Below are 26,657 nucleotides of genomic sequence, written 5' to 3'. Positions count from 1 at the left end.
CAAAGTGAAAAGGTCTCACAGTACACCCTTACCACTCCCATCCCACTCTGGAATGATGTGCCCGGCTAAGTAGAATGGTATGTGGAAGGTCTGTGGGCTAGTTTGGTTCCTGAAGATCAGAAGTCCTAAGGCTTACCCACCATAATGGCCCACACCTTCAAAACCAGTACTCAGGAAGCAGGGACACGTGGATCTTTTGAGTTTAAATCAGTTTGCGCTGTATAGCTAGTTCTGGACCAGCTAGAGTTACAAGGTGAGACTGGCTTAAAAGAAAAGAAATAAAACAAAAAGAAAAGAGAGAAGAGGAGAATCCTGAGTACTATAAAGCGGCCCTGTTCCTAACAGACTTCCGTTGGTTCAGTTTGAAAACGCTCCTTCACTTCACCTGGTTTCAGCCTCTTCAGCTGAAGATTGAAAGTTCAGCCCGAGCAGCAAATTCATCCCTTAGCACTCTGGTTAACTGGAGTTAAAAGGACAGATGGGACTCCCGGGGCCTGCACTCACTCAGAGACTGTTTTTCTTGCCATAAGGAACAGAAGTAGCTTTTCCCAAGAGCACCACAGCTGCTCTGAGCAGTAGAAAAGCGGGTCTGTTTTGAGTTTCCCCACACAGCACTCTTTATGAGAGAGAAGGCGATAGTGTCCTGTCACATTGTTTCCTAAGGCCGCACTCCCTGCAGAGACTGCAGCTCTATCTCTGTACCCCGAGCAGGCACGGGTGATGAGTGGGGGTTCCCACACACATGTGAAACTGGGCTAATTCTCAGCAGGACTGCTGGCACAGACCAACTCTGCCTCCCATCCTTGTCTGAATAGACTTCAGGATTGATACGAGGAGTGGAGAGTCGCAGCACTCCAGAATCCAGTTCACAGCAACGTGGCAGCAAAGAGGAGGTAATTTGGTTCTCAACAAAGAAAAGAATTTGTTATCCAGAGCAACAGCAAAAGAACACAAAAGGCTTTTTCAAGGCCAGTTTTATATAAGGTGTTTGCTCTCTGCAGTTTCTGAAGTTGGAGAAAATTTTTCGTGAATTACTTACTTTAATAAAACGAAGTCCCTTTTCAGAGGTAAGGCACCTTTTAAGAATCAGGGAACAGACGTGTACAAAAGATCTCAGCCCACCTTACGGAGATGCTACCTTTCTCTAGCATACGTTCATTTCCTAAACTGAACCCCAAGTCGCTGACCCTGCCTCTCCCCATTCCTTCTAAAGAAGAGCTGCACGTCCTGTTTCAGATGAGGTGGAAATAGGAAAGACAGAGCATTCCCCAGGTGGGCGTGTTTGACCTGGGATACCAGAAACAAACCATAGTAATCTGTTCAGTCTCACCAGAAGGAAACATAAAGAACCAAAGCAACTTTCTCATGACAACAGCAGTTTCAAAGCACTGTCTGTGAAAGGCAAATTATGGAAATCAATACAACCATGAATATGTTTCTGGCCTTTGTTCCCACGGTCCTCACACTGCCCACCTACCACCGGAGCCCCCACAAAACCACACGCTCTTCCTGGAACATCCTCTGGGCCTTTGAACAAACTGCTTCATCTGCTTGGCAAGACTTTCCTCTCTTGGCTTGCTTGATAAACTCTTTGCAGATTTCCCTCTGGGCACCTCCTCTGAGTAGTGAGCTCTCTCTCCCAGCCTTCCCACAGAGCTTGGCTCCTTCTATTCCCATCCCACTGTGTTTTGCCCATAACTCTCACCCCATACTTGCTTACCAGCTGTGGGTCTTCTCCCCAGACTGAACTTGTCAGTCTATGGGCTTGATCCGGGGTGTGTGTGTGTGTGTGTGTGTGTGTGTGTGTGTGTGCATGCCTGTGTGTAATTTTCTTTTCAGTCACATTTCAGAGTCAGTAAGCCTAGCTACTCACAAAGACTCTGGAAGTGAGGGTAACATAGGTGGCAGGCTATAGGAAGCCCATCCCAGCCTCAGCTTGCAGCCAACATGGGCTTGAGCATTCCTCTTTCTGATCTTCTAGCCTCACTTCCCATGCAGAGGATGGCTGCACAACCGGAAGTCTGCCTGCCCCTAGGAAGCTCGGGCACTCACAAGCCTTTTCTGTGTCTGTGCTCTACCTCGAAAGTGTATACAGCTCAGGCTTGAGGGCACATAGCTGTGGCTATTTTTCAAAGGATCCCAAGAGTATTCAAACATTACTACACCAAGAACGATGGGGTCAGGCTGGAGACACAGCTGAGTGGCACTAACACTTGTAAACCCCAGGTTCAAGTCCCAGACCTGCAGAACTTGAGAAAGGGGTGTCAAAACCAAAACAAACCAAAATCCATCTTGAAGGACAGCCTTTGTCTGTCACCATGACTCCATTCACTGTTAACTGCTGACTGAGAGTCTCTTATATGCTGTTTGTCTTCACACACATTATTTTAATCTTCACAGCAATTATGAGAGGCAAGAGCTATTGCTCCATTCTATAGTTAGAAGAAAACAGGGCTTATGAGGTTTAGAAATGACTTGGTGAGTGGTACCCATGAAGTGACTGGACCTAGAATGCCCACAAGGAGCTTAGATGTGCTGTGACTAGGGTCCCTCTGCTATGTGAGTCTGACGACCGTGCACAGGATCTTGTGATCAACTTAGTCTAAATCACCGGCTGTTCCACTTGGCCATCCTTCTGTTACATAAAACTTTTTTCAAGTAAGAAAAACTCAAGGCTTGACTTCTTATTTTACTTTAATAGGAAGAAGCTTGAATTACTCTAATCAGAAAGATGCATGTCCCACCAACTAGTTGAGCCAAAGGGACAGGCTTCTTAGGACCTGGTCACCGAACCTCAGCATAGAGACACCAACAGCAGAGTCTTTGCTTTAGCAGATGAGAGCGGAAATCAGAGCACCCCAGCCAGAAGGGGCAGAACCACACCTCCTTCTTGTCCCTTCATATTCATGATTTAAGAATTTTTAAAAAGTAAAGCTAAAACATTTAAAACCTGTACATTTGAACATTTTGTCATATCAGACTGGTATTTTTCCATTTAAAACCCTTTTATTCACTACAGGATTCTTTACAACCTTAGGAAAAGGCCTCTTTGCTGTTTAAAAAAAGTGAAAAAAAAAAAACAAAACAAAACAAACCAAAACCTAGAACTGCCCCAAAACACAAACTACCTACAAGGGCTGAGGGGAGCAGGAAAAGAGGGCTGACCTGATTCACCACTCTATCAGCAGGAATGGGTCTGCATCATAGGACAGGACAGTCACTCCACTTGGGAAATGAAAGGAGAACCCCACTGCGTGAATTAGCGTCAGTGGTAACACAGCTGCTAGCTACAAACATTGGCTTGGCACAGATCAGTCTGGACTCTCCTGTAGTTTGCTTTGATGGTCTCCCTACTATCTTGTTGACTAATGATGAAATCATGGTTTGTTAATCTAACTGAATGAAAAAAAAATATATGATATCAAGCAAAATGCAAACTGTCTTCCCGTACTTTGTTGAGGATGTTTATTGACTCTGTGTTTATAAGAAGAGTCATATTCACTTATTAAATATTTACACATATTGCTTATGTATTTAGCTGCATAAAGAGAAGCCGATCCTATCTTTAATCTGAGTACTGTTTGCTTTCTAAAGGCTGTTGCTGAAGTAAATGGAAGGCAGCCACTTCAGCTAAGCTTCTTGTTTTAGACTATTGCAGATGTTTTGTAATGTGTCAATAGGTTCCTTCTCCATTGAGCAATCCCAACAAAAGCTATGATCAAATCTATTCTTAAATGACATGTTTGATCTATAAGATTCTGTGATCTACAAGTAACCAAAAAAGTTATAAAATAATAGGTGGATGGATAAATACAAGCCAGAGGAGGATGAGGATGATGCGATCATGTGGTGTGCCTGTGAGCATCCTTCGCTTGCACTGCCTATGAGCATCCTCCATTTGCTCACTATTACTGTGAATAGTCACAATTTGATTTTCATGGTCTATATAAGGTCTATATAATGTTCTTTGACATTTGCCACTGATGTCATTCCAGAGAGAAAAACATGAAGATACTTCAAAAGCCACAGAACTGGTTCCCCTGTGAATCAATGTAAGCCTCCCTTGAGAAATACAAAATATACTACCACTGAAAAAAGCTGTCTGGAGCAATGCACACTGGAGTATGGTTCTCACTACGGTATACGTTCTTACCGGCCAAGCACGGTACAGGTTTCCTTCTACTTCACTCTTTCCCAAACTCCCCTGGCTTCCTGCCTACCTTATTCAGTGTTCTGTTGCTGTGAAGAGACACTATGACCAAGGCAACTATTATGAAAGAATTCAATTGAGGCTGGCTTACTGTTTCAGAGATTCGGTCCATTATCATCAAAGCAGTGAGCATGGCAGCACACATGGCACTGGAGCAGTAGCTAAGAGCTACAGCCTGGTCCACAAGCAGCAGCAGGAGAGAGAAAGAGAGAGAGAGAGAGAGAGAGAGAGAGAGAGAGAGAGAGAGACAGAGACAGAGACAGAGACAGAGACACAGAGAGACACAGAGACTGAACTTGGCATGGGCTTCTGAAACCTCAGAGCCTGTCTCCAGTGACACACTACCTTCAACAAGATTGCACCCCCAATCCTTCTAATCCTTTAAAATAATCTCACTCTCCAAGCATTCAAATTTATGCAGTATGGGTGCCATCTTAGTCAAATCACCACACTCCCCCTCAATCTCTCTTTCTTATAAACTGTCTCCACCTTTAAAGATCGAGCACTTAGTTGTTGGTGTATTTTCTCCTGTTTTTAATATAGCTGTTCTCATCAAAATCATGTGGTACTGGTGAATGAAAACATAGATAGGTAAAACAGAACAGTCTAGAAAAAAACAAACAAATATGGACACTCATGCTTAAGAAAGACACAGAGTAATCTAGTGGAGGGGGTTACACCCATTCATATTAATAAGAGAGAACTTTAATCTTTACCTCACAACAAACACAAGTATCCAAAAGTGTAGAGACTGGGATGAGGAAAAGGTGGAGATTGGAGAAGACTTCTGAATGTGGTGCCTGTGTGCTGTGTGGCTGAGATTGTACTCCCAGGGGATGGCTACCCATGCCTGCCTTAGCAAGCTGTACACTGTAAATGTGTGAGATCTAGATACAATGTAAATATGGACCTAGAGCAGGCCTCAATAAATCTATTGATAACAATCTACTAAGCACATAAATAATTATAGTATAGTTTGACTATGCCATATAGCTCTTTTTTGTCCTTTGTGGACTACTCACATGAAAATTATATAGAATCTATTTGCCTGGCTAAGGTATGGAGTGATAGTTTTTTTAAAGTTTAATAGATATATTAGGGAAAAGTTCATTAAAATTTAACATAAGCACAGTCTGATGGGAAAAGAATAATGAAGGGAAGAGAAGTTAAGTGAAAAATAGAAATAAAGCAAAGAATTATCGGTGCCCAATAACCTGTGGTTTCTGGCACACAGGACAGCGACACCAAGCCTTTCCCTTCAAGTAAGAGTCACAGCACAGGAGCTCACCCCTCACTGTGCAGCACCGTGTCATCGGAAGAGCCTGTCAGAATGGCCACAGTGAAACTGCATCTAAGGACAACATGGGTGGTCCTCTAGTCAGTACAAATGTCTTGCTTCAGCACAGATCAACACACTCAGCATCATGGACTTCTAAGTGGATGTAGAGTATGAGTCAACTGGTCCAATTCAAGTAGAGCACTGATTCTTGACCATGGATTAAGAATTCTTAGAAAAATTTATTAAAATGAGGATTCTTAGACTCACTGCCAAGTCCAACTTAATCCAGAAGCTCTGAAGTGAAGTTCAGCAACCTGAATCTGAATGAGTTCCCACCCGTACCACAGGCAAGGTGTTCCTGAACAACTGCTGAAAGCAATGATCTCTACATCACGTGTTTCTTCTAAGTAACACAATGCCATTTTGGCAAACTCTGGTTGAAAGAGTGGCCCCTGCTCTAGACCACAGCAAGGAGTCCTAAGTGAGTTGTTTAATGGGAACCAATCTCTTCCCAAGCTACATCCTAAGTAGTACACTAATTTACAGGATTTTAAAAGAATTTATGCAAGCTAGCACTTGGTCAATCTTCCAAAACATGAAACAGAAGAGAAGCACACATATGCTACTTGCTAGAAGCCAAAAATATCTGTAAACTATTTATGAAAGCCGCAAAACAAACAAAAGGAGAGGGAAGCTGCCAGAGGAGAGTGGGAATTAGCCTCCAACAGACATTCTTTGCAAATGGAGGTTTCATACTCAACTAATGTTTACTGAAATCTTTCAGTGTGCCAAGCAATATGGGTGGACCTTTCAAATGTGTTGTCCCAACCCACAAATAAGCCTTTAGAGAGTTACTACAGCTGCCAAACATGAAAAATGAAGAACAGAAATGAGGCCAGGATCACACAGTAAGGAAACTGGGTCCTAACCCTTATCTGGAGGACTCCATTGGCCCTTCTTTTATTCTATGCTTTCCTAAGCATAGACTGTCCTATAAATGTCACTCAGTGGGAAGCTGGATGTGGTGACGCACACCTTTAGCTCAGCGCTCAGGACACAGAAGCCAACAGGCAGGTCTCTGAGTTCCAGGCTAGTCGGGTCTACAGAGTCCAGGACAGCCAGGGCTACACCATAAGACCCTGTCTCAATCCCCACATCTTCCTTAAGACACAGAAACAACCAAATAAACAAACAAAGTAGAAAATAGCTGTGTATGACGGCATATGCCTTTAATCCCAGGACTAAAGGGATGGATCTCTACCAGCCTGCCTCCAGTTCTAGACCAGCTAAGGCTGCACAGTGAGGTCCCGTCTCAAACAAACAACAAAACCCAGGAGACAATGATGGCTCATCTGCACTGACACTTTGCTAAGAAGCAGACCCCATACCAAACCCTTCTATCCAGTTTCTTTCACCCTCTCCGTCCACAAAGTAGATACGAATCACCCCTAATCTATAGCAGGAAATCTGAGGACTGCAAAGATTGCACAGCAACGAGTCCTGTAAGCAAATTCTTACAACCTCAACAGGCACCTAAAGCAAGCTGGAATTTCACAGACAACTCTGGCATATGTGATCTTAATTGCTCTTCTTAATGGAATTTGAATCCTGTTTAAATTTCTTGCTGAAAAGCTATAACTTTACTACTTTCTAGAGAAAGGCAAAGGGTAGCATAATAATAGTGTTCTCCCAAGCTGCACTGAGCAGTACTTTATTTTCTAAGTCAAAGATCGAAGGATATTAACTCAAGCTGAACCAAGTTAATGTACTGGCTGATTTTGTGTCAACTTGACACATGCTGGAGTCATCACAAAGAAGCCTCAGTTGAGGAAATGCAGCTGTAAGGCATTTTCTCAACTAGTGATGGGGGGGCAGCCCATTGTGGGTGGTGCCATCCCTGGGCTGTTAGACCTGGGTTATAAGAAAGCAAGCTGAGCAAGCCAGGTGAAGCAAGCCAGTAAGTGACATCCCTCCATGGCCTCTGCATCAGTTTCTGCTTCCTGACCTGTGTGAGTTCCAGTCCTGACTTCCTTTGATGATGAACAGCCATATGGAAGTGTAAGCTGAATAAACCCTTTCCTCCCTAACTTGCTTCTTGGTCATAATGTTTGTGCAGGAATAGAAACCCTGACTAAGACAGTTAACTTCCTAAGTGAATGTAAGATTCCAGAAGGTTTTGCTTATTATGAGACTAATGCAACTGACCATCAACTATTCATCTCAGACATGCTCTTTGCTTGTGTGTTCCTGCATAGCTTTGTAGATGGAAGTTAATTTGGTCTACTATGACTGAGGACCATAGCTTGGAGTCTAGGAAGATGATTGAGGAAAAGAGCTGTAAAGGAAAACCTCATCACTATCTACCCTCTCATACTTTGTACTCCCTAGAGAGTAAGTATCCCAGCAAGAACTAGAGGACCCGTGTTCATCAGTCACTGGCAGTATGAGATCCAGTGCAGGCACGCTGGACCTTCAAGTGCGGAGGACAGTAGGAAATCAAACACGTACTGGCTCCTCAACAGGCCTCATCTGCTGTGATACATTTTTAAGGTGGTGTTTTCCTTCTTCCCCATCTTTTCACATTATCTTGAAAAGACTTTATTGTACAGGGAAAGTCTATGTATGGGTATATAATCTGTACTGTGGGATTTAAATGGCTGTCAGAAGTGGAACTGCTGGAGAGATGAACAAACAAAAACTGCACCTTATTGCTAGGGAGCATCAAAAGCTAACTCCCCATCCTACCTCGCAGAAAAATAAGTACTGAGCTTTGGGAAGGGACTGGTCTTGGCATGTGGGATACCAGTGTCACCGCACACTGTAGGCAGGCCACGTCACTCCCAGTGGTCTCCAGAGCTGACCACTTCTTTCATAATTTCCTCCCTGCTTCTTTTATAATTTGGTCCCATAACCTGCACTTTCACACTAAAGGAAAGTATACCCAAGTCCTTCTGCTTCAAAAAATACCCCCTCTTAGTGGAGATGGGGAAGAGGGAGATGGAGAAAGTGCTGTGGGAGGGGCTGACTGGGAGAGGGCAGTGAGCAGGATGGAAAGTGAATAAGTAAAAGAAAAAAAAAAGAGTTGGAGAAAAACTCTAGAGAAAAAAATAAAACAAACAAGCAAGCAAACAATTCTCTTTGAGGGCGTCTGCTATTCTGGATTTCCGTGAGCCCTGGCTGCTGCGGGCATGGACGAGACCACAGTCAGAAAGCAGTGCTGTCTGGCACTGGGGCTCTGGCTCTGGCTCACAGCCTTGTCACTTACTAGCATGTAGCAGGATAAGTTACTTAGCCTTCCCAGCTGTGCTCAGCTCACCCCTGCACTGTCCTTGGCTGCTGAGGCACAGTGGTAGGAGGACAAGCACTTGGCTGGCAATAAGAAGTCTTTGCTCAATCAGTGTTGAGTATTAATATCAAACGTTAAAGCCTCCATCAGAATCATTCACTTTCTACAGTTCTGTTGAGATTAATTTCATACCCCATAAGATGTTCCTTTTGATGTGTGTGATTCAGGCAGTTTTGTTTATTAACAGAGCTGTGCATCTCCAACAATGTATCTAAATACAACAAACCACAGAAATGTCCTATTTGTCCACAGTCACTCACCTTAGCCCTTAGCGGTCACTAATCTGCTTTGAATGCATACATTTGTCTCTTCTAGACACTTCTAAATTAAGTATCATCATAACATATACAGCTTGTCATTCCCACATTCTTTAAGTTCCAAAGTTGACCCATATTATGTATGTTTCATTCCATTTTTATTATTGAATAATATACCACTTATGGATATATTACATTTTATCCATCCATCATTTGATCCACATTTGGGACATCTCTACTTCAAGGAATAATAATGTTATAAACTGTTGTGTATAGGTTTCTGTGCCAGGCAGATTTTGTCAAGTACTTTTTTGTCTACTGAGATGATCATGTAACTTTTTATTCAACTAATACAGAGTATTAAATTGCTTGTTTTCTATACTAAGCCAACCTTACATTCCTGAATTAACTTCTATTTAGTTGTGGTATATAATCCTTTGTAGATACTGGTTCATTCTGTTTGGAAGTATCTTATTCAGAATTCTTGCCAACCTTCCTCACATGAGAAAAAGAGGGAGGTTTCTTGTGACTCTGTTAAAAGTCTGCCTAGATTATTGCCTCTGTTTTAAATTCAGAAGTCCTTCCAATGGCTTGCTTTGTGGATATTACTTTCTAGTCTGATTCTAATTGGATGCAGGTGCCCTTTAGCACCTAGTCTTTAGCAAATACTGTTAAAGCAACAGACTCAGTGCACCCAGAAGAATACGTCCCTTTCACATCCACATTTTGGGTTGCATGTTCCATACATTTCAAAATCATGATAGCAAGTAAAGGTCGAATAAAAGTTTGGAAACAGAATGTAAATTAGCATACAAGTCTATTTAGCCTATACAAAACCAGTAAAAGACCATTTAGCTAAATATTAATTTTGCATCACCTGGATTACAGAAATTTCTAAATCTCTCTGGCTGATATACTGGCCACCAGACACATGTCTATAGAACACCTGAAATATAGCTAATGACACTGAGCTGTGGTGTGGGTGTAAATAGTGCACTAGATCTCGTAGACTTCATGGGGCAAAGAGAATGCAAAATACCGAGTTAGTCATTTTATAGAGGTAGGCTGAAAGAATGTCTTAAAAACATTGTATTAAACATATTGTAAACAATGTCACTTGTTTCTTTGCCATTCTCTACTCTACCTAGCAGACATGGCTCTCACTTTTTTCTTCTATTGACTCCTGCAGCCTGAGGACATCTCACTTCCAGTGCTACTGCCCTCCATGGGGTTCCCGCAAGGATACCTGCAGTTCTGGAACAGCGCTAGCTTATACAGAGAGAGTGAGAACGACATTCTAGTTCCATTATCTGATTGGATCCTAATTTGATGCAGGTTCTCTATAGCATCTCGCCTCTAACAACAGTCTGAAACGTTTTCATCATCTGAACCTGAATCAAAGACGTGCTAGGACAGCAGATTCGTGATGACCAGGGGTCTAAACCACAACTCATATTTGCCTTGCTGTTTTTGGTTTGACTTACTAGATTAAAAACAGTCTTTATATATTTCACTATCTGAAAAAATAAGGTATTTGTTGATGTAGAAAAATCACATAAATCCAAATTTTAGCATCTGTGAGAAATGTTTTACTTGTGTATGGCCTGACTCAAAAATTCATATACGATGCATTCATGGTACCAGTTAGGCATACTGGAGTACGAAATGAAGATGATTGTTTGCAAAGTCTCCAACACTTAAGAGCCCAGCAGTTCACAGAAATCTTTGCTGACCAGTGCTCTACAGCACCCCTATGGCTTACAAGGCAGTCAGCTGCCTCTTGCATCATAGGACCGGGTGAAATAGAAGGGGAAAGTTGTCCCTGTTTCCTCCATTATAGACTAGATTAGATCCCCAGCTTCTCTACTTGCTTCTGTCCTGTATCTTGACAAAAGGAAATGTCCAGAGCCCCAGCCTGTGGGTGGCTTTTACACAGACAGAATCACAGAGTCAGTGTGCACCTCTGCTTTAGTCACTGGTGGTCTATAAATGAGACAGGTGGTGCCCCTCGAGCGGCCTAAGTCCTCACTGTGGTGTTAACCTTATGGGTACTATTTGCAGCATTTATGTATGTATTTATTGTATATGTGTCTGCACACATGTGTGTAACAAAGGATTACCTCTGTCATTCTCAGGAGAAGTCACCTTGTTTCATTTTGTGGAGGCAGACTCTCTCCCCATCCTTAAACTTGCCAAGTAGCCAAGGCTGGCTGGCAAACAACCTCAGAGACCTGCCATTTCCACCTCTCCACCACGGAGATTACAAATACGCTCACTACGCGTGCATTTCCATTCAAATCCTTTACTCACACCTGGGATTCCCCTCAGCCCAGGGTCTCTCAGGTACTTACCTCAGTAGAGCCTGTGAATGCAATCTTGTCTATGCCAATGTGAGAAGCTATCGCTGCCCCTGCTGTAGGCCCATACCCTGGCAGAATATTGACAACTCCGGGTGGAAAGCCAGCCTAAGAAACACAAATTGGAAAAAGATGTATGTGCATATTACCCTTCAGGCCAGATGTGCTCTGTTTCACAGGTCCCACATGAGGGAGGGGGAGAAGCCCCCAGAGTTAGTTTATTCCTACCTCTTTGATGAGGGCTCCCATGTACAGCGCACTGAGTGGTGTCTGCTCTGCAGGCTTGATGACCACAGTGTTACCACAGCACAGTGCAGGAGCAATTTTCCAGGTAAACATCAGCAAGGGGAAGTTCCACTGCAAGGGAAAAGCAAGGTTAACAGACAGGGAAAATGTTTCTTCATTGCTTTGTCTTCTCAGATTTTGAAAGAAAGGAGCCGTGACTTCTCAGAGTTTTGAAACTGTTCTGAACATAGATCCTCTCCACCACAAGTGTAGACCTCGGGTTTTTGATGACATTATGAAGAGAACAGCACTGGCCTTCAGAGTGTCTCCTCCCCTCTGCCCAGTGCATCCTCACACTCCACACGCCCTCCTGAGGAAAGCTGGAGCTGAGGAGGAGCAGGAGCCACACTTGTTTCCTTAGCTCTACTCTTTATTTTGCTTTCATATTTATAAATTTAGGCTTTATTTCAAAGTCTCAATATGTGACTGTTTCCCCTTAAATTTTGGATTTTTACACTGAGATTTTCACATTGGTTTGGAAAATGTTTTATGTATATTATCTAGAAAAGGAAAGCCTGCTAAGACAATGTGACTTCAATGTGGCCTCTTTGTATGTATTGTCATAAAAATACAACTATACATTTTGTAAAATGTACCTACCAATGAATATAAAAAAATTTCATCAGCAAAATACAGCATCAAACCAAACTAAAGTATCTTAATGAGAATGTGAAAATGGGGACTAACATGGTTTAAACTGATTTTGATATAATATTAAGCTTGTATTATCATAAGCACGAGCCTTCTGTGTCTGATAACTGCATTAACGAAGAAAACAGCACTCCAGGCCCTTTGCTTCAGCCCCTGATCACACTGTTTCTGCCTGAAGCATCTCAGCTGCCATCCTTGAAGGATTCTCACTGGCTCTGGCAAGCTGCAAAAATATACAAGTGTCTTGCCTTCACCAAACACCCAATTTCTTTTCCCCTTAGTTGTTTATAAACTTAGGAGTCCTTGGTGATGTTTTAATTCCATCTACAGTGCGTAAATCTTGGAGGCAGTAATTGAGGGAGCTGGCTGACAGGAGCTCTTGCCTTGGGAGGAAAGCTGAGGCTCTGAGGACCTGGAAGAGCAAGTGGGGCAGCTTTGATGCTTGCAGAGAAGGTGGCAGACTCGGGGCTTTCCTGAAGAGAGTAGAGGAAGAACTCCAACCAACACTTTCTCTTTCCTTCCTTCCTTCTCTAGTGAAGGTGACAACTAAACCAGTGTTTATTCATCATTTGAACAAATATTAATATGCCCCTAAGAATCTTTGGCCCCCAAAATCAAAGATTACTCTTGAGTCACCCCTCTGTGTTGAAAGGAAAAAAAAACTTCTTGTCTTATCTATACTGCCTTTAGTGTCAACACAACCCCTTCCCCAGCACCCCGAAATCCCAGTCAGAACTATGATCTGTACTGTTGAAGTCTGGGTGATGCTTTGTGCTGTGCCAAGGGTGTGTATGAGGGAGAGCAAGGGACGGTGTTTAATGTTCCAACCCAAACACAATCACTACATCTATTTTTCTTTACGAGATAGACAACAGCCCAGAAAGGTTTCAATTTGGACTGTGATGTTAACTGTGCTGCTGTCTTTTAAAGCATCTTTCTCTAGATTCCTGTGAAAAGAGACAATGGGAGAAAAGGGATAAAGAGACCACGTAAGGCAATATGCCTGGAAAGATGCTGAGCTGCCAACCTAAAACAGAAACAAGCAAACACAACTCCATCTTAATTCCCCATAAGCAGATGGGTATTCAAAATCAGGGGTGGGTTGTTCATACACTGTCCTTTGCTTTGCTTATTTTTATCAGGAGAATTCCATGACTTGAGAACTCTATTCATGGTAATAGGCCTGAAACTCAATTCACCTGTTCAAATAAGCATTTGCAGAGAGGCTGTTAGAGATATGTCAACAACATGAGCTCAGGTTTTTCTTCCCAGTAACAAAAAACACACATTGCTAAGGACAGTGTTTTATATGTCTTTAAGAGAACTGAGTCAAATGAAAATAAATAGAAGTGTGAGGAGGTGCACTCACCGGGATGATCTGTCCACACACTCCGATGGGCTCGTGTCTCGTGAAAGTAAAATAGTCTCCATCTGAAAGAGATAAGCATGGTCACTCCACAGAGAGGGTCAAGGGAGCAGAGGAGTGCTGACGTGGCAGCAGAAACTAGAAATGAAACTGAGAAAAATCCTACTCACTAAGCACGGCAGCACCAGCCCTTGGAGGTGAGTGTGTTTAAGTGTGAGTGTGCGTGTGTGTGCACATGCATGCACATAGACAGCTACAGATAAATCTACCCATGAACAGGACAGATGAGAGGACATCTACAACTAAATGAAGGACAAATTTATGATACACAAAGGCTGATTTAAATACCTCAAGCTTATAAACAGCTTTTCTGGGTAGTTTTCGAAATTAAAAGCCATTGAAAAAAAATGCTATTGTGCACACTTTAAATGCTGGGCAGCTGGAAAATCTGAGGAAGAAAAGGAAAATATACTCCCTCACTCAGTGCAGTTGTTACAGCCATGGCCTGTGTCTTGGGGTCACAGGCAGGCACCCCTAAGGGCTTGGAGGAAAAGCTCCGGGGGCACTGAGCAGCCTTGTTTCTCTTATGGGAATGGTGGGCACTCGGAATAATCAATTAACCAGGAAGCCCAAACCAAATTCCTTAGAGAGAAGCTGTTGCTTTTATCTAGGCACTTTAAAAAAGCTAATTGAAGCAAGTCTTTGTTTCACAGTCTGTTGCTGGTTACCTCACTGGTAGTTTGTCTAGAAAGCAGCAGCACCTCCTCAAGGAAAGTAAAGCTACAGTTCAGACTGGGGCGGCTGGCTGTTGGAACTGGGGCTGGAGGTGAGGGAGGAGGGTGTGAGGGGACAGAGACAAATGACCCAGTAAGCTGTTTATCTTCCTCTCTCAGCACATCTTACCCACTAACCTTTCTCACCCAGGGTTGTTTAAGCTAAGTTCAAAATGATGTTTTTAAATAAAGTTCTCTTTCCACTCTTCGTTCTCCTCCCAGCCCCTTCCCATCTTCTGATCCCCAGTCCTTCTTCCCCAGATGAGCTGCCTTCATTTCTCCTCGAACTTTCACTCCTCACAAGGGTACTCATGCCGCTCTCTTCCCCTCCCCTGTTTCTCAGCCCAGCTAACTGCTCGTCTCTCCCTGGGCTTAGTCCAGATTACTGCAAAGGCAGGACTCTGTAAGTATTCCGGATAGCGTGATTAAAGTGTATGTGTCTTTAATGTTTTAATAAATATTTATCAAAGTTATAAAAAGTTTCAACAATGCACTGTTTTCTACTCTTTAACCAGTTTTCTGAATACCTGAATATTAGCCACTCTGAAATCTAGAATATGGCAACTTGTTCTGTGTTTAATTTTCATTGTTTCTAATGATATTTAAGGATGAACATACTGACCATTTTCAATTTTCCCTTCAAATTTAAACCCTTTGCCCCTTTTCTATCAGGTTCCTCACTATCTTAGTTATTTGAGGAACACTGAGTATCAAGGAAGTGAGGTCTCTGTCATGTTTTTGCAAACCTTTCCCTCAATCTTCACCTTGTCTCTTGGTGTTGTTTAAGAGATTCTAGCCTGAGTCTTCACTAGCAGCCTTCGGATGAAGATGTAGAACTCTCAGCTCCTCCTGCACCATGCCTGCCTGGATGCTGCCATGCTCCCACCTTGATGATACTGGACTAGACCTCTGAACCTGTAAGCAACTCCCAACAACTAAATGTTGTCCTTATAAAAGTTGCATTGGTTATGGTGTCTGTTCACAGCAGTAAGGCCCTAACTAAGACAGAAGTTGGTACCAGGGACTGGGGTGTTGCTGTGACCATGCTTTTTCAGGGAAGAATGTGGATTTTTGCGGCATTGGATTTGGAAAGTGGTGGAATGCTTTAAATGGGGCTTAATAGGTCATTCTAGTAGGAATATGGAAGACTTTGTTGCTGAGAGTAATTTGAACTGTGCAGACCTGGCCCAAGAGGTTTCAGAGAAGAACTTCATTATGTGGCATAGAGATTGTTTTTATGGTATTTTGGTGAAGAATGTGGCTGCTTTCTGCCCTTGACTGAAGAGTCTGCCTGAGGCTAAGATAAAGAGATTTATATTAATTGCATTGACAAAGGAAGTCTCAAAAAAGTCCAGCAGAATCTTTATTCTCTAGTTAAGTCTCATGAAGAGCATTTTGAACAAATGTAGAAAGCTTAGAAGAAAATATATATATATATATATGGTTCGAGGATTAAGGGGACACCAGGAAGTGAAATGGAGCTGAATCCTGTGTTCAAAGACAGTAAATTAAATTAAGGGAATGGGACTTTGGGTGAAGATCCTACCCAGCTAAATTTAAATCCAAACATGGTGGTTCACACCTTTGATCCCAGGAGTTAAGCCAAGCATCTCTCTGAGTTCAAGGTCGATCTACAGAGCAAGTTCCAGGAAAGCCAAGCTTAAGCAGAGAGGGAGTCAGGAAACAGAAAGCTGGTAATAGAATAAGGAGGAGGGGGAATGTTTCAGCCCCAGCAAGCAGCAGAACATCGATGTTTCTGCCATGTGGTTCTGGCTTTAGAGTGAAAGATAGAAGGGACTACTGGGACAATTTGATGCAGGCTAGCTGGAGCTAAGAAATTAACAGTGACTATGAAGAGACCAGAATGACTGAGGTGAAATCTTCTGGGAAGTGTTTTCTGAGAGCACGAAGAAGCTGTGTTCTAGAGATAGCCAAGGTTGTACCTCATGCTGCAGCTGGACTTGGTAATGTGTAAGAGTCACACAGGTAGTACTGGTTTTGAAGGCATGAAAGTGTCATGAAGAACAGCTGAGGCTTGTCACTGTGAGAGGCCATAGAAAGCCACTGGTAAACGTGCAGCCTCAGTTGCAGCTGACAGCCCAGGACTAAAGGGGTAATACAAAAGAGTTGAGGCTAGGCACCATGAAGAGAGCCTATGAGTGGCTATATTGGTGAGGCCTAGTTGCAGCAGAAGACCCCAGTGTATAAGATATGCCAGTACCATGGGATGATCACCAAGAACAGCAGTAGCAGTGGAGTGGATCAACCTGAGCTTAGAGTGCTACAGAGGGCAGAGCTAGAGAGGTGAATCCCAGACACTGAAACAAAAAGCTGTAGCATCAAAGCTGCCTATGTTCAAGTTGCCAAAGCAGTAGGCTATCTATCTGTTGAGGAAAGCTGCTAACAGGGAGTGGAACCAGCCCAGGAGAAAAAGCTTGTTGAAGTCAACAAAGATGAAAAAGGAGTTGGAGATCTGAAGACAACTTTGATATCAGCCATGAAGATGCAGAATTTTGAGTTTGCCCAGCTGGTTTCCTGTCCTGTTTTGGGGATTACAGTTAAGTGACTGAATGAATCTCAGAAGAGACCTTGAATTTTGGGCTTTTAACACTGTTGAGACTGCTATAGACTACAGGGACTTTTGAAGTTAGACTAAATATATTTTGCATTATGCTATGTTTAGGTATGGCCCCCATAGACTCATGCCTGAACAAGCCTATGGGGGCCAAAGAGTGGGATGTGATGGTTTGCATATGCTCATTCCAAAGAATGGCACTATTAGAAGGTGTGGCCCTGTTGGAGTAGTGTGTCACTGTGGGTGTGGGCTATCAGAGCCACTTCCTAAGTGCCTCAAAGCCAGTCTTCCACTAGCCACCTTCAATGAGGATGTGGAACTCTCAGCTCCTCCTGTACCAGGCCTGCCTGGGTGCTGCCATGTTTCCACCTGATGATACTGGACTGAACCTCCAAACCTGTAAACCATTCCCAATTAAATGTGGTCCTTATTGAGGGGTGGGGGAGAGGGAGAGAGAAAGAGAGACATTTTCTAGCCTAAGGGGGGAGGGGAAGAAGGAGGTAGGCAGGCTTGTGCAGGTGGGACAGCAAGCTAAGATACAGAAACTATCTATTGGATGACATTTAGTCTAAGAGGTACTTTAAAGAGCAATTAACTACACAAACTCTGTATGGAGCCAATTTATGACTCTTCTAAATTGATACCTTCAGCTGTGCCAGTCCAAATCGAGACTGCCAATTGGTTTACTACTCTTCGGAAAGGGCTTCCACGAGCAGCAACAATACTGGTCAATACTCAAGAAAAGTCCACTGGCAAGGGAAGCTGCCATACTAAACTATAGTTCAGCTAAGGTGATGCGCTCAAGTGAGGGAATATGAAGTGGTGAATGTGGTAGGGGAGGGCTGAGCACTGAGATGGGAGCTGCAAAATAGGGTAGGTGACTTAATACAATGTGAGAACACAGGCAGTTCAGAGTAAGTTCACCAGTCACCTATGTAAGCACAGTGGAGTGACTCATCTGCGGCCTACATATACAAGATCGTAAAGGTATCATGTAGTGTTGAAAGCTACTGAAAATGAAAGAAAAGACAACTGTAGACAACAGCTTTAGAAGCTGATCTCATGGGGAGTAAACTTGATAATTGTGTCCCAAGATATACTGAGTTATGAGGAATAAAATGTACTTGATAATCTGTTCACAGATTTGATTCACATGGAACCAAAGGTTGGCACACAAAGGGTACCAGCTCCTGCAGTCCTTGTGACTGGTCTCACAAATCCTTAATAAACACAGGGGATCTTGTGTCTTGAACTTTTCCCAAGAGAACACTGAAAAGAATAAGAAAGTGCCCCGTGCCCTGTGGTCTTAGAGGGTGTCCCTACATGTCTAAGGGATACTCCCAATTAGACAGTTGTGTGTTCCTGGAAAACATGAGATATGTACCTTCTACTGGGCTCTGGGGAAGAACTGTTGGCACTTAGGGTCCTTCACAGCTATCAGGACTCTGCTCCAAGTCCCCAGAGCTTCTAGATCAGGGTTGCTAGGGGCCAGGCATTTGGGAGCCACCCTCCTAATCTTCTCCAGTGTCACTAGCTCCATCACTTGTTTGATTGGCCAAGTTGGCTCACTCCTTACCAGTATAACAGAGCTACTTACTGGCCTCATTGCAAGGAAAATGGCCAAGTAACAAGTTTCACAGGTTAGTAACATTTTTCTTTCCAAAGTCTTCAAACCTAAGAATTTAAATAAAATAAATCTACTCAGTTGCTACTGTGTGGAACCAGCTCTTCAGGCCACATATGCTGACTGGGTGCTACATGGCGCTTCTCACTGCAGTGTTTGAAGCACCCAAATCATCTTGCTGAATATATTCTAAACCCTCTGGTCAAGAAGAGTGACAAAACCTGACAATTATATATTCCATTATGCTATAAACTTAGCTGAACAGTACATTAATTTCTGAGTATGCACACCCAATAGTTATATTAGGGACACCCTTTGTCCTAGAGGAGAGAGTACAGAAGAAGTCTCTGAAAAGTCAAGCCACTTCCCTATGGTTTTTGTTGGGGATTTGATTAAGTTACACAGAAGAAAAAGAGAGGAAAGGATGGAGGAAGGGGGAAGGGAGGGATAGAAAAAGGGAGACAGACAGGGAAACAGAGAAAGATCCATATCTAGTTAATTAAAAGTTTAAAATTTGAGTAATTACTTTAAGGAAAATATTACTTTTAAAGACATGAATTAAAAATACTTAAAAATCTTAAAAAATAATGTAAGTTTTATTCTCATATTCTGGCACATCTTGGAATAAACTAAAGTCTAATGATATAATTAGAATTATAGTCATCAAATCTTAATGTATCAGAAATTGAGTTATATGATATTGTACTGGCTGACTTTGTGTCAACTTGAAAAAAGTTGACTTTATCACAGATAAAGGAACCTCAGTTAAGGGAATACCTCCATGAGATCCAGCCGTAAGGCATTTTTTTCAACTAGTGATCAAGGGGGGAGGGCCCAGTCCATTGTGGGTAGTGCCATCCCTGGGCTGGTAGACCTGGATTCTATAAGAAAGCAGGCTGAGCAAGCCAGGGAAAGCAAGCCAGTAAGCAACATTTTTCCATGATCTCTGCATCAGCTCCTGGTTTCTGACCTGCCTGAGTTCCAGTCCTGACTTCCTTTTGTGATGGACAGCAATGTGGAAGTATAAGCTGAATAAACTCTTTTCTCCCCAACTTGCTTCTTGGTCATGATGTTTGTGCAGGAATAGAAACCCTGACTAAGACAGATATGAACCACAAGCTCCCAGGGATAACAACCTAGGGCATTTCAATAGCTGTAGCAAGTCTTATATAGCCAGTAACAATAAGAATGAGTTCCTTTAGTAACTTAAGAATCTACAGCATAAATCAGTGAATGGACGCCATCTTGCTATCTCTAATGTTCACATAGAATTACTGTATCTGAGGGTATAGCTCAGTGGTGGAACATTTAACTGAAGTAGAACTACTCTGCAAGAGATAACAACCCTTTAAATAAGCAGTAAACACTTAGAGTAAAAACAGAGAACTATTCTATTCTATACTCTAGTAGATTCCAGTGTATGTAGACACCAACAGCACTGTCTGAGCATTTTGCAACAGTGACAAATTCTTTGGCTGCTTATTCAAGCAATGAAACTTTACATTAGCATACAATAGCACTAATACTATTCCTTCCAGGAGTCTGCTGGTAGATTCTAAAAAGTGATATTATGTTCCCAAGTCTTCCATGAATAGGTCTCAGCTCTATCTCTATTTCATTACACAGTCTTGAAAAAGTGTAAGTTTACTCCCCTGTACTTGGTTCCTGTGTCTATAAAATGAGGTTAGCTTTACGGATCCTTCAGGTTCTCTGCAGTGTCTCCAAAAGGTTCCTGGCAAAGAGCTGACTTCATGGCTTTCTGTCACCATCAATTCATATCCAACTAACTACCCTGGTTCTCCTCATGTGGGTGCAGCAAACAGCCCCCGTTCTCATTGTGATTAGACAGGATTAGAGTTCACCCGTCCATTCACTATTGACAGCCCCAGAATGAGTTGGATAAAGGCAAACACTTAGGGTTTGATCCTTATCTGCATTTTTAGCTCATTCTTCAGTTTAAGAGGTAAAACTGATAAATAACTATATATGACCTGGGTAATTTTTAATCTTTGCTATACATGTTGACATATCATAAAGCCACTTTATAACAAAATTCAGCTTAAAGTATGGACCACATTTCCTATTTACTATAAAATCAATAAAATCACCAGTCATTCAGAGGAAACTAGGAAGCAGCACAACTCCTCTTTCACCCTTAGCAAACTGCATAAGTTTTGATCTGTCTCCATCATAGGGAAGCTATGAGCAGCAGAGGAGGAACAGAGAACTCTGATTTGAGCTACAAAGATCGAAATGTGGGGAAATAATGCTTTCCAGAGCTACTACAGCAGAAGAGATAATAAACAGGCAAAAGGAGAGTATCCAATAAATCCAAGTAATGATTATTATTAATCATCATAAGTAGGAGTTGCCAAGGGAGGGTCAAAGCACAGGATTTATGGTCAGCGAGAAGGGCTCCACTGAGTGCTAGGCCAAGAAATAATGGACAGTGTTACAAAGAGGATAGCACCAAGACCCTTGCAGATCCAACTGATAATGTTAATTCTGCAAAAGCAGCTAACGGTGTGTCTTGGATGAGGTGGAATGCAGTGTGAGGGTAAAACCACCAAGTCAGAGGAAAACAGCATCTTGTTGAAGGTTCAAAATGATCACCACTCTCCTTTTCCCAACGCCTTCTAGTAAAAGGCTGTCCCCTTCTCCACACCTTATTGCCCATCTAGTCACAGTGCACAAAATACAGTGCCATAATTCTTAACACACATTTTGGTTCTTAAACCTGACATTTACTAGCAAAGTGACTTTGTTGAGGCACTAAGTTTTACTATATTATTAGGCATACACTCTTTAATTCCAGATTGTCTTACACTGAAGTCTTACTCAGGGTTTTCAGATTCTAAATATGAAAGAACACTTAACACATTTAATTGCTAAACATTCATTATTTCTTGTGTTCTAATGCAAACAAAGACTGGTGATATTTTGTAGAGAAGTGCAAAGTAACACGTAAAGACCACATGACCTTCCTAAATTCTAGACTTCATTATGGAAAAGAAATCAACAATTAAATTAAATTGATAACGAATTATGGCATTGCAAAAGACAAATGTGAATAGGCAGAACCAATCTTAGAGTAAATAGTAATTGTGATCTCCTTGGCCCAGTTTCCCTCAGGAGCTTCCTGGCTTAGTCAGACTCCTCACCAAAAGGTGGGTCCATATGTCACCTTCAGTCAGTCTTTTTCCTGTAACATTTCTTTCATCTAGTGGCTAGATACTCCTGAATCCCTCAAACATTTCCACACTGAGGGTCTAACCTAATTCTTAGCAGCAAATCCTTGCACACCTATGCACTAGCTGACTGATAAACTGATTTAAATGGCCATCCATACTTATATGTAGACTATCTATACACACACAAAAAGGGACATTGTCAGGGTTAGTGACATAATCTGTTTGGCCTTATGCTCTGTTCAAGCTGACACAAGTGTCTCATATCCGCAATGTACATGGCTTCTCTTTGTGTTTGATGAAGTACTTCTGGCAGAGCCCCACATTACCTGTTTTTAACATACTCATATTTCACGTACCTACAGGAATGGTCATTCCGTGAATTTTATCAGCCCAGCCTGCATAATACCTCAGGGTTTTGATGACTCCCTGCAAATCGATGTAAAAAGCTTGCAGGAATGGCTTACCACCATTTAGGGATTCCATAGTCTGTAGGAAAAGAAATAGAGTAGTTAAGACATCAGAACTTTGTAATGACACTAGTTTCTTCAGAAGAAGAAACAAGGAACAGAGGGAACCCAACTGGGTATGAGTGGTAATGCACACTCACTTCCCGAAGAGGAGGGTCCAGGCCTAAGAGGCTTGCTTTAGTTACTAGTCAAAGGCCCCATGGACACACGTGCTGTTCTTGTGCCTGTGCACTTTCCTTAACCATTGTCCAGATATATAAACACAACGCTTCTGTAACTGATGATGAGGAGACCCTCTGCTTGTCAAACCACCTTCTGTTATATTAATGGTCAAAGTGGGATGGAGATCTTTCTGAGAGTGCACTAGTAACTTGAATCCACAAAGAGAAGCAGGGACATCAGTTCTGTGTGCATTCAACACGGATATAAAATGTTCTACACAGCTGCCAAGACCCCTGCTGAGAAGTGAAATATTCATGGTGCAGAGCAAGCTTATTTATTACCACCAAATAAACAAGATCTCCTCAGGGGAAGCCCAGACTTTAACAATTTAAAGACTGGTTTTTGTAAACATTTATGTTAACAACCATTATCTATTAAGAGTAAAGTATCTGGTCCATTTATAAAAATCACAATAATAAACAGCTTTACATTATAAACATTATGTTAATGACATGTTTCCAAATTGATTAAGTCTGTTACAAAAACAATGACCACTGAAACAATGAAGTAAGACTGTTTACTTGAAAAATACTAGGCTGTTAGATATTGAACAAATGAAACAAATAAAATGGATATTTATAATTTTCTGTCTCTCTCTAGAAGAACATTATATAACACATACTGGTATACAATTACTAATTACTGACAAACCTAAAACTGAAATGTTTCCATTCACTGAAGTTAAAGAACACTATTTATTGCTGATGACAGCACAACTCACCTACTTACTGTAAAAACTGAAGCTCATTTTTAAATGTTGCTTGTCACTACACTAGCTCACTTTTATAAAAGAAGACCCAGTAAGTTCCAAGTCCTTCTAGAAACATTTATATATTCACAAATTGGATAATAGATTCTCTATGTGGTTAGCTAATAAAGAGCCAAGGTCTACAAAGCATAAAGAAAAGGTAGAGCCCATAACCGACTGAGGGCCATCCAAGAATGGATCTGTGGCATACACTGTCTACATTCTTAAGTGTTCCTAATCTCCAGAAAGTCTTCATTCTCAAAGAAACTAGGTATTTAGAAAATATTTATTTTTATTAATTAAGTTGTGCAGGTGTATACAATGTACAGATGCCCATAGAAGCCAGAGGTCTGATTCCCTGGGTCTGGAATTTCAGGCAGTTATGAACTGCCCTATGTCGGTGTTGAGAACCTAACTCAGGTCTTCTGAAAGAGGTGCACTCTTATCTGCTAAGCCAGCACTCCATTCCTCAAAGTAATTTTTACTTTAAAAAACAGCAGAAAAAAAAACAAGATTCATCACATAAGAAGTTCCTACGTATGCTCTCTCTCGCCTTCCCTCCCTCCCTCCCTCCCTCCCACTCTCTGTCTCTGTCTCTCTCTCTGTCTCTCTCTCTCTCTCTCTCTCTCTCTCTCTCTCTCTGTGTGTGTGTGTGTGTGTGTGTGTGTGTGATTGTTTAGTGGAAAGGAACAGCAATCTCTATCATAATTCTAAAAGCTGGCAGAACAAATGAAGTAGAATGGGTACACAGCCTTCTTTTCCTATTTGATCTGCAAAAGAGCCACTTGGCATTTGTCTTTTACAAACAGCCTGGAGGTCCTGTTTCTAGATGCTTTTGTTTTGCTTGTCAAGTGAATGTGTTTTGCTTTACTTGTGGGAGGTGTGAGAAAACGGGAAAGGAAGATCCTTAGTAGTGATGCAATGCTATGGCCTTTTTCCTTCAAAATGCTACAAAGAGTTTCCCCAAAGATCTCTCATATTTATATGTACTGTACCCACTCCTAGCTCCCCTATGTGACAACACTTCACAAAACACTTTCCAGCTGAGTGGTCGTTTTGGAGTAAAAACAAAACTGCTTCCTTATTTTACTTACTGCAAGAGTTGCTCTGTCCCGTTCCACCAAGTCAGCAAGCTTGTCCAACAGACGTCCTCTTTCAGAAGCATCCATCCTTCTCCACACAGAACCAAGAGAGAAGGCCAGGCGGGCTGCCTGCACTGCCTTGTCTATATCCACCTGTTAAAGAGGAAGAGGCACAACTGAAGAGAAACACTACACACACACACACACACACACACACACACACACACACACCTTACATGCTGTCATTAAAGAAATGATGCTTTAAACCTAGGTTGGCATCTAGGACACATACTCATTGCTTCGATGTTATTCGTGGTTATTCCACAAGGAATCTTCTAAGTAATACACACCTTGTCTGCTTCTTGTACTTCACACACTTGCTCTCCTGTGGCTGGGTTGCAGACAGGGAACACTCTCCCACTCTCCGAGTTCTGCCATTCATTGTTAATAAAGATCTACAGAAGGACACAATAAAATGGATGACATCAGGGATATCAGAAGACAAGCAATATGGAGGCACCTTGGTAACACCACTTCTATTCCCTTACAGATACAGATGTAAATTCTGAAGCATTGAAAGGAATTCAAAACAGTAGCAAGTCCAACCTCCCTCCGAAAGAAGGAGGGATATAGTCTCATGACAGCTGCTTCATCCAAAGACAAAGTAGTAGGAATCTTAACTTAGGTGAACATGTCAACCAATTAGAGTGCCCTTCCATTGATAAATACAGAAAGACAAAGTATCTTTTGCACAATCCCACACCAATGCTAACACTATTGGTAGTTCAATTTCTGGCCATTATCTACAGGGGTAAAACCATGGGTCAAAGTGGTGGTCATTAGGACTTTCATACCAGTGTCTCTGTTGGAAGTGTGCGGGAATCTTTAAGGAAACTGAATGGTGCTAGAATAAGTATTTCCCTAATTACAGTCAGATCCTGAATTTAAAATGGACTTACCTAGTCTAACTAGTGAATTAGACAAGTCACAAGGCACATGTGTTAGCAAAACCAAAGGGCTTCTAGAACTTTCAAACTGGTCTAAGAATTTATTAGAGGCATGCTTTTCTTACAGTTATAAAAGGTTTTAAAGAGCTCTTCCCAGCGTTACCACTCCTTAGTGTTTGAAATAACACTCTTGTCTTCTGGATTTAAGTTTATTTCTTATGTTTTCTTATGGGGTATATTTCTAAGGGATGCATGACTTTTATTATTTCTTAAAGGTTTTCTAAAGATCAAGTAGAAAATTATTTTTATTCTTTTTTTACATTTGTTTATTTTTTTTATGTGTATATGTATACATGGGTGCCCACTGTGGTACATAAAAACAGTTCAGAGACGTCATCTTGGTCATATTTTTTAACTTTTTTATTGAACTGAGTTAAATTTCAGAATTAAAATTCTCTATCATGGGACAGAGGACAATTAAAAGAGAAAGACACTTCATGATCCTTAGATCGGAAGGTGGAAGCAGAGACACATTTGAAATGTTTTGGTTAAGATACAAGGAGCTATCTAGTAAAACTGTTGGCTAAGAGGCTGTAAGATAAATTTTCTCAAACTCTAAACAAAGAATTAGCCTGTGGTGGTGTGTAGTTCAGTGATAGAATGTTTGCCCCATGTACATGATCTAAGATTTGATCTCCAAAACAGAAAAACAAAACAAAACAAAAAATCCTTGCTAGCAAACACCATACCTTCCAATAAAGAAAAAGAGAAAAAAAAAAAAAACACTCAATAAGAATTTAATCATTTAATATTGTGTAAGAAGGCTACCAAGGCACCAAGCTGTCTTATTTTAATAAAAATATATTTTTATCTTTATGACATCCATGAGTAAACTTTACTTACTATAACATGTATAAAACCAAAATTGAAAGGCTTTTCAAGTGTAATATTAAGTAAATAAATAATAAATTATAATATTAAAAGCGGCCATCTCCTCTACAAAATGGCGAGCCTTGGGACTTTTGCGAAGACTGCACTGAAAGGAGGAGGGGCAGGAAGAACCAGAAGCACTGACTAGTGCAACCCAGCAGAGCTGTGTTTAAAACTCTGGAGTCCAAATTTGAGATGAGGGATGTTCCAGACCGTGAGTGGCAGCTGCTGTGCAGGCGCCGTGCTCACCATGTGCTAGTCCCTGGTGACCATTTGACACCAGGTCCGATGAAGAGGCAGTGCCACTTGCCACACCTCAGCTCTTACCTTGTACCAGCCCACTATTC

At 41.8% G+C, this 26,657-nt stretch overlaps 1 protein-coding gene across 1 annotated transcript in view; it reads right to left on the bottom strand.

Annotated features, from left to right (window-relative positions):
• Positions 1–26,657, bottom strand: part of ALDH1A2 (aldehyde dehydrogenase 1 family member A2) — a 74,725-nt gene that overhangs the window by 17,479 nt on the left and 30,589 nt on the right. The window contains exons 2-7 of the mRNA XM_080934011.1: positions 24,784–24,888; positions 24,446–24,586; positions 22,271–22,400; positions 13,755–13,816; positions 11,678–11,806; positions 11,444–11,557 (exon numbers count right to left, since the gene is read on the bottom strand). Of these exons, the coding sequence (XP_080790137.1) occupies positions 11,444–11,557; positions 11,678–11,806; positions 13,755–13,816; positions 22,271–22,400; positions 24,446–24,586; positions 24,784–24,888 (681 nt within the window). The remainder of the gene's footprint in view (positions 1–11,443; positions 11,558–11,677; positions 11,807–13,754; positions 13,817–22,270; positions 22,401–24,445; positions 24,587–24,783; positions 24,889–26,657) is intronic.

This window comes from Micromys minutus (genome assembly GCF_963924665.1).
Source record: "Micromys minutus genome assembly, chromosome: 21".
Taxonomy (NCBI): Eukaryota; Metazoa; Chordata; class Mammalia; order Rodentia; family Muridae; genus Micromys; species Micromys minutus.
The sequence above is the reverse complement of the archived record's forward strand: the minus strand, read 5'-3'. Positions and strand labels throughout refer to the sequence as shown.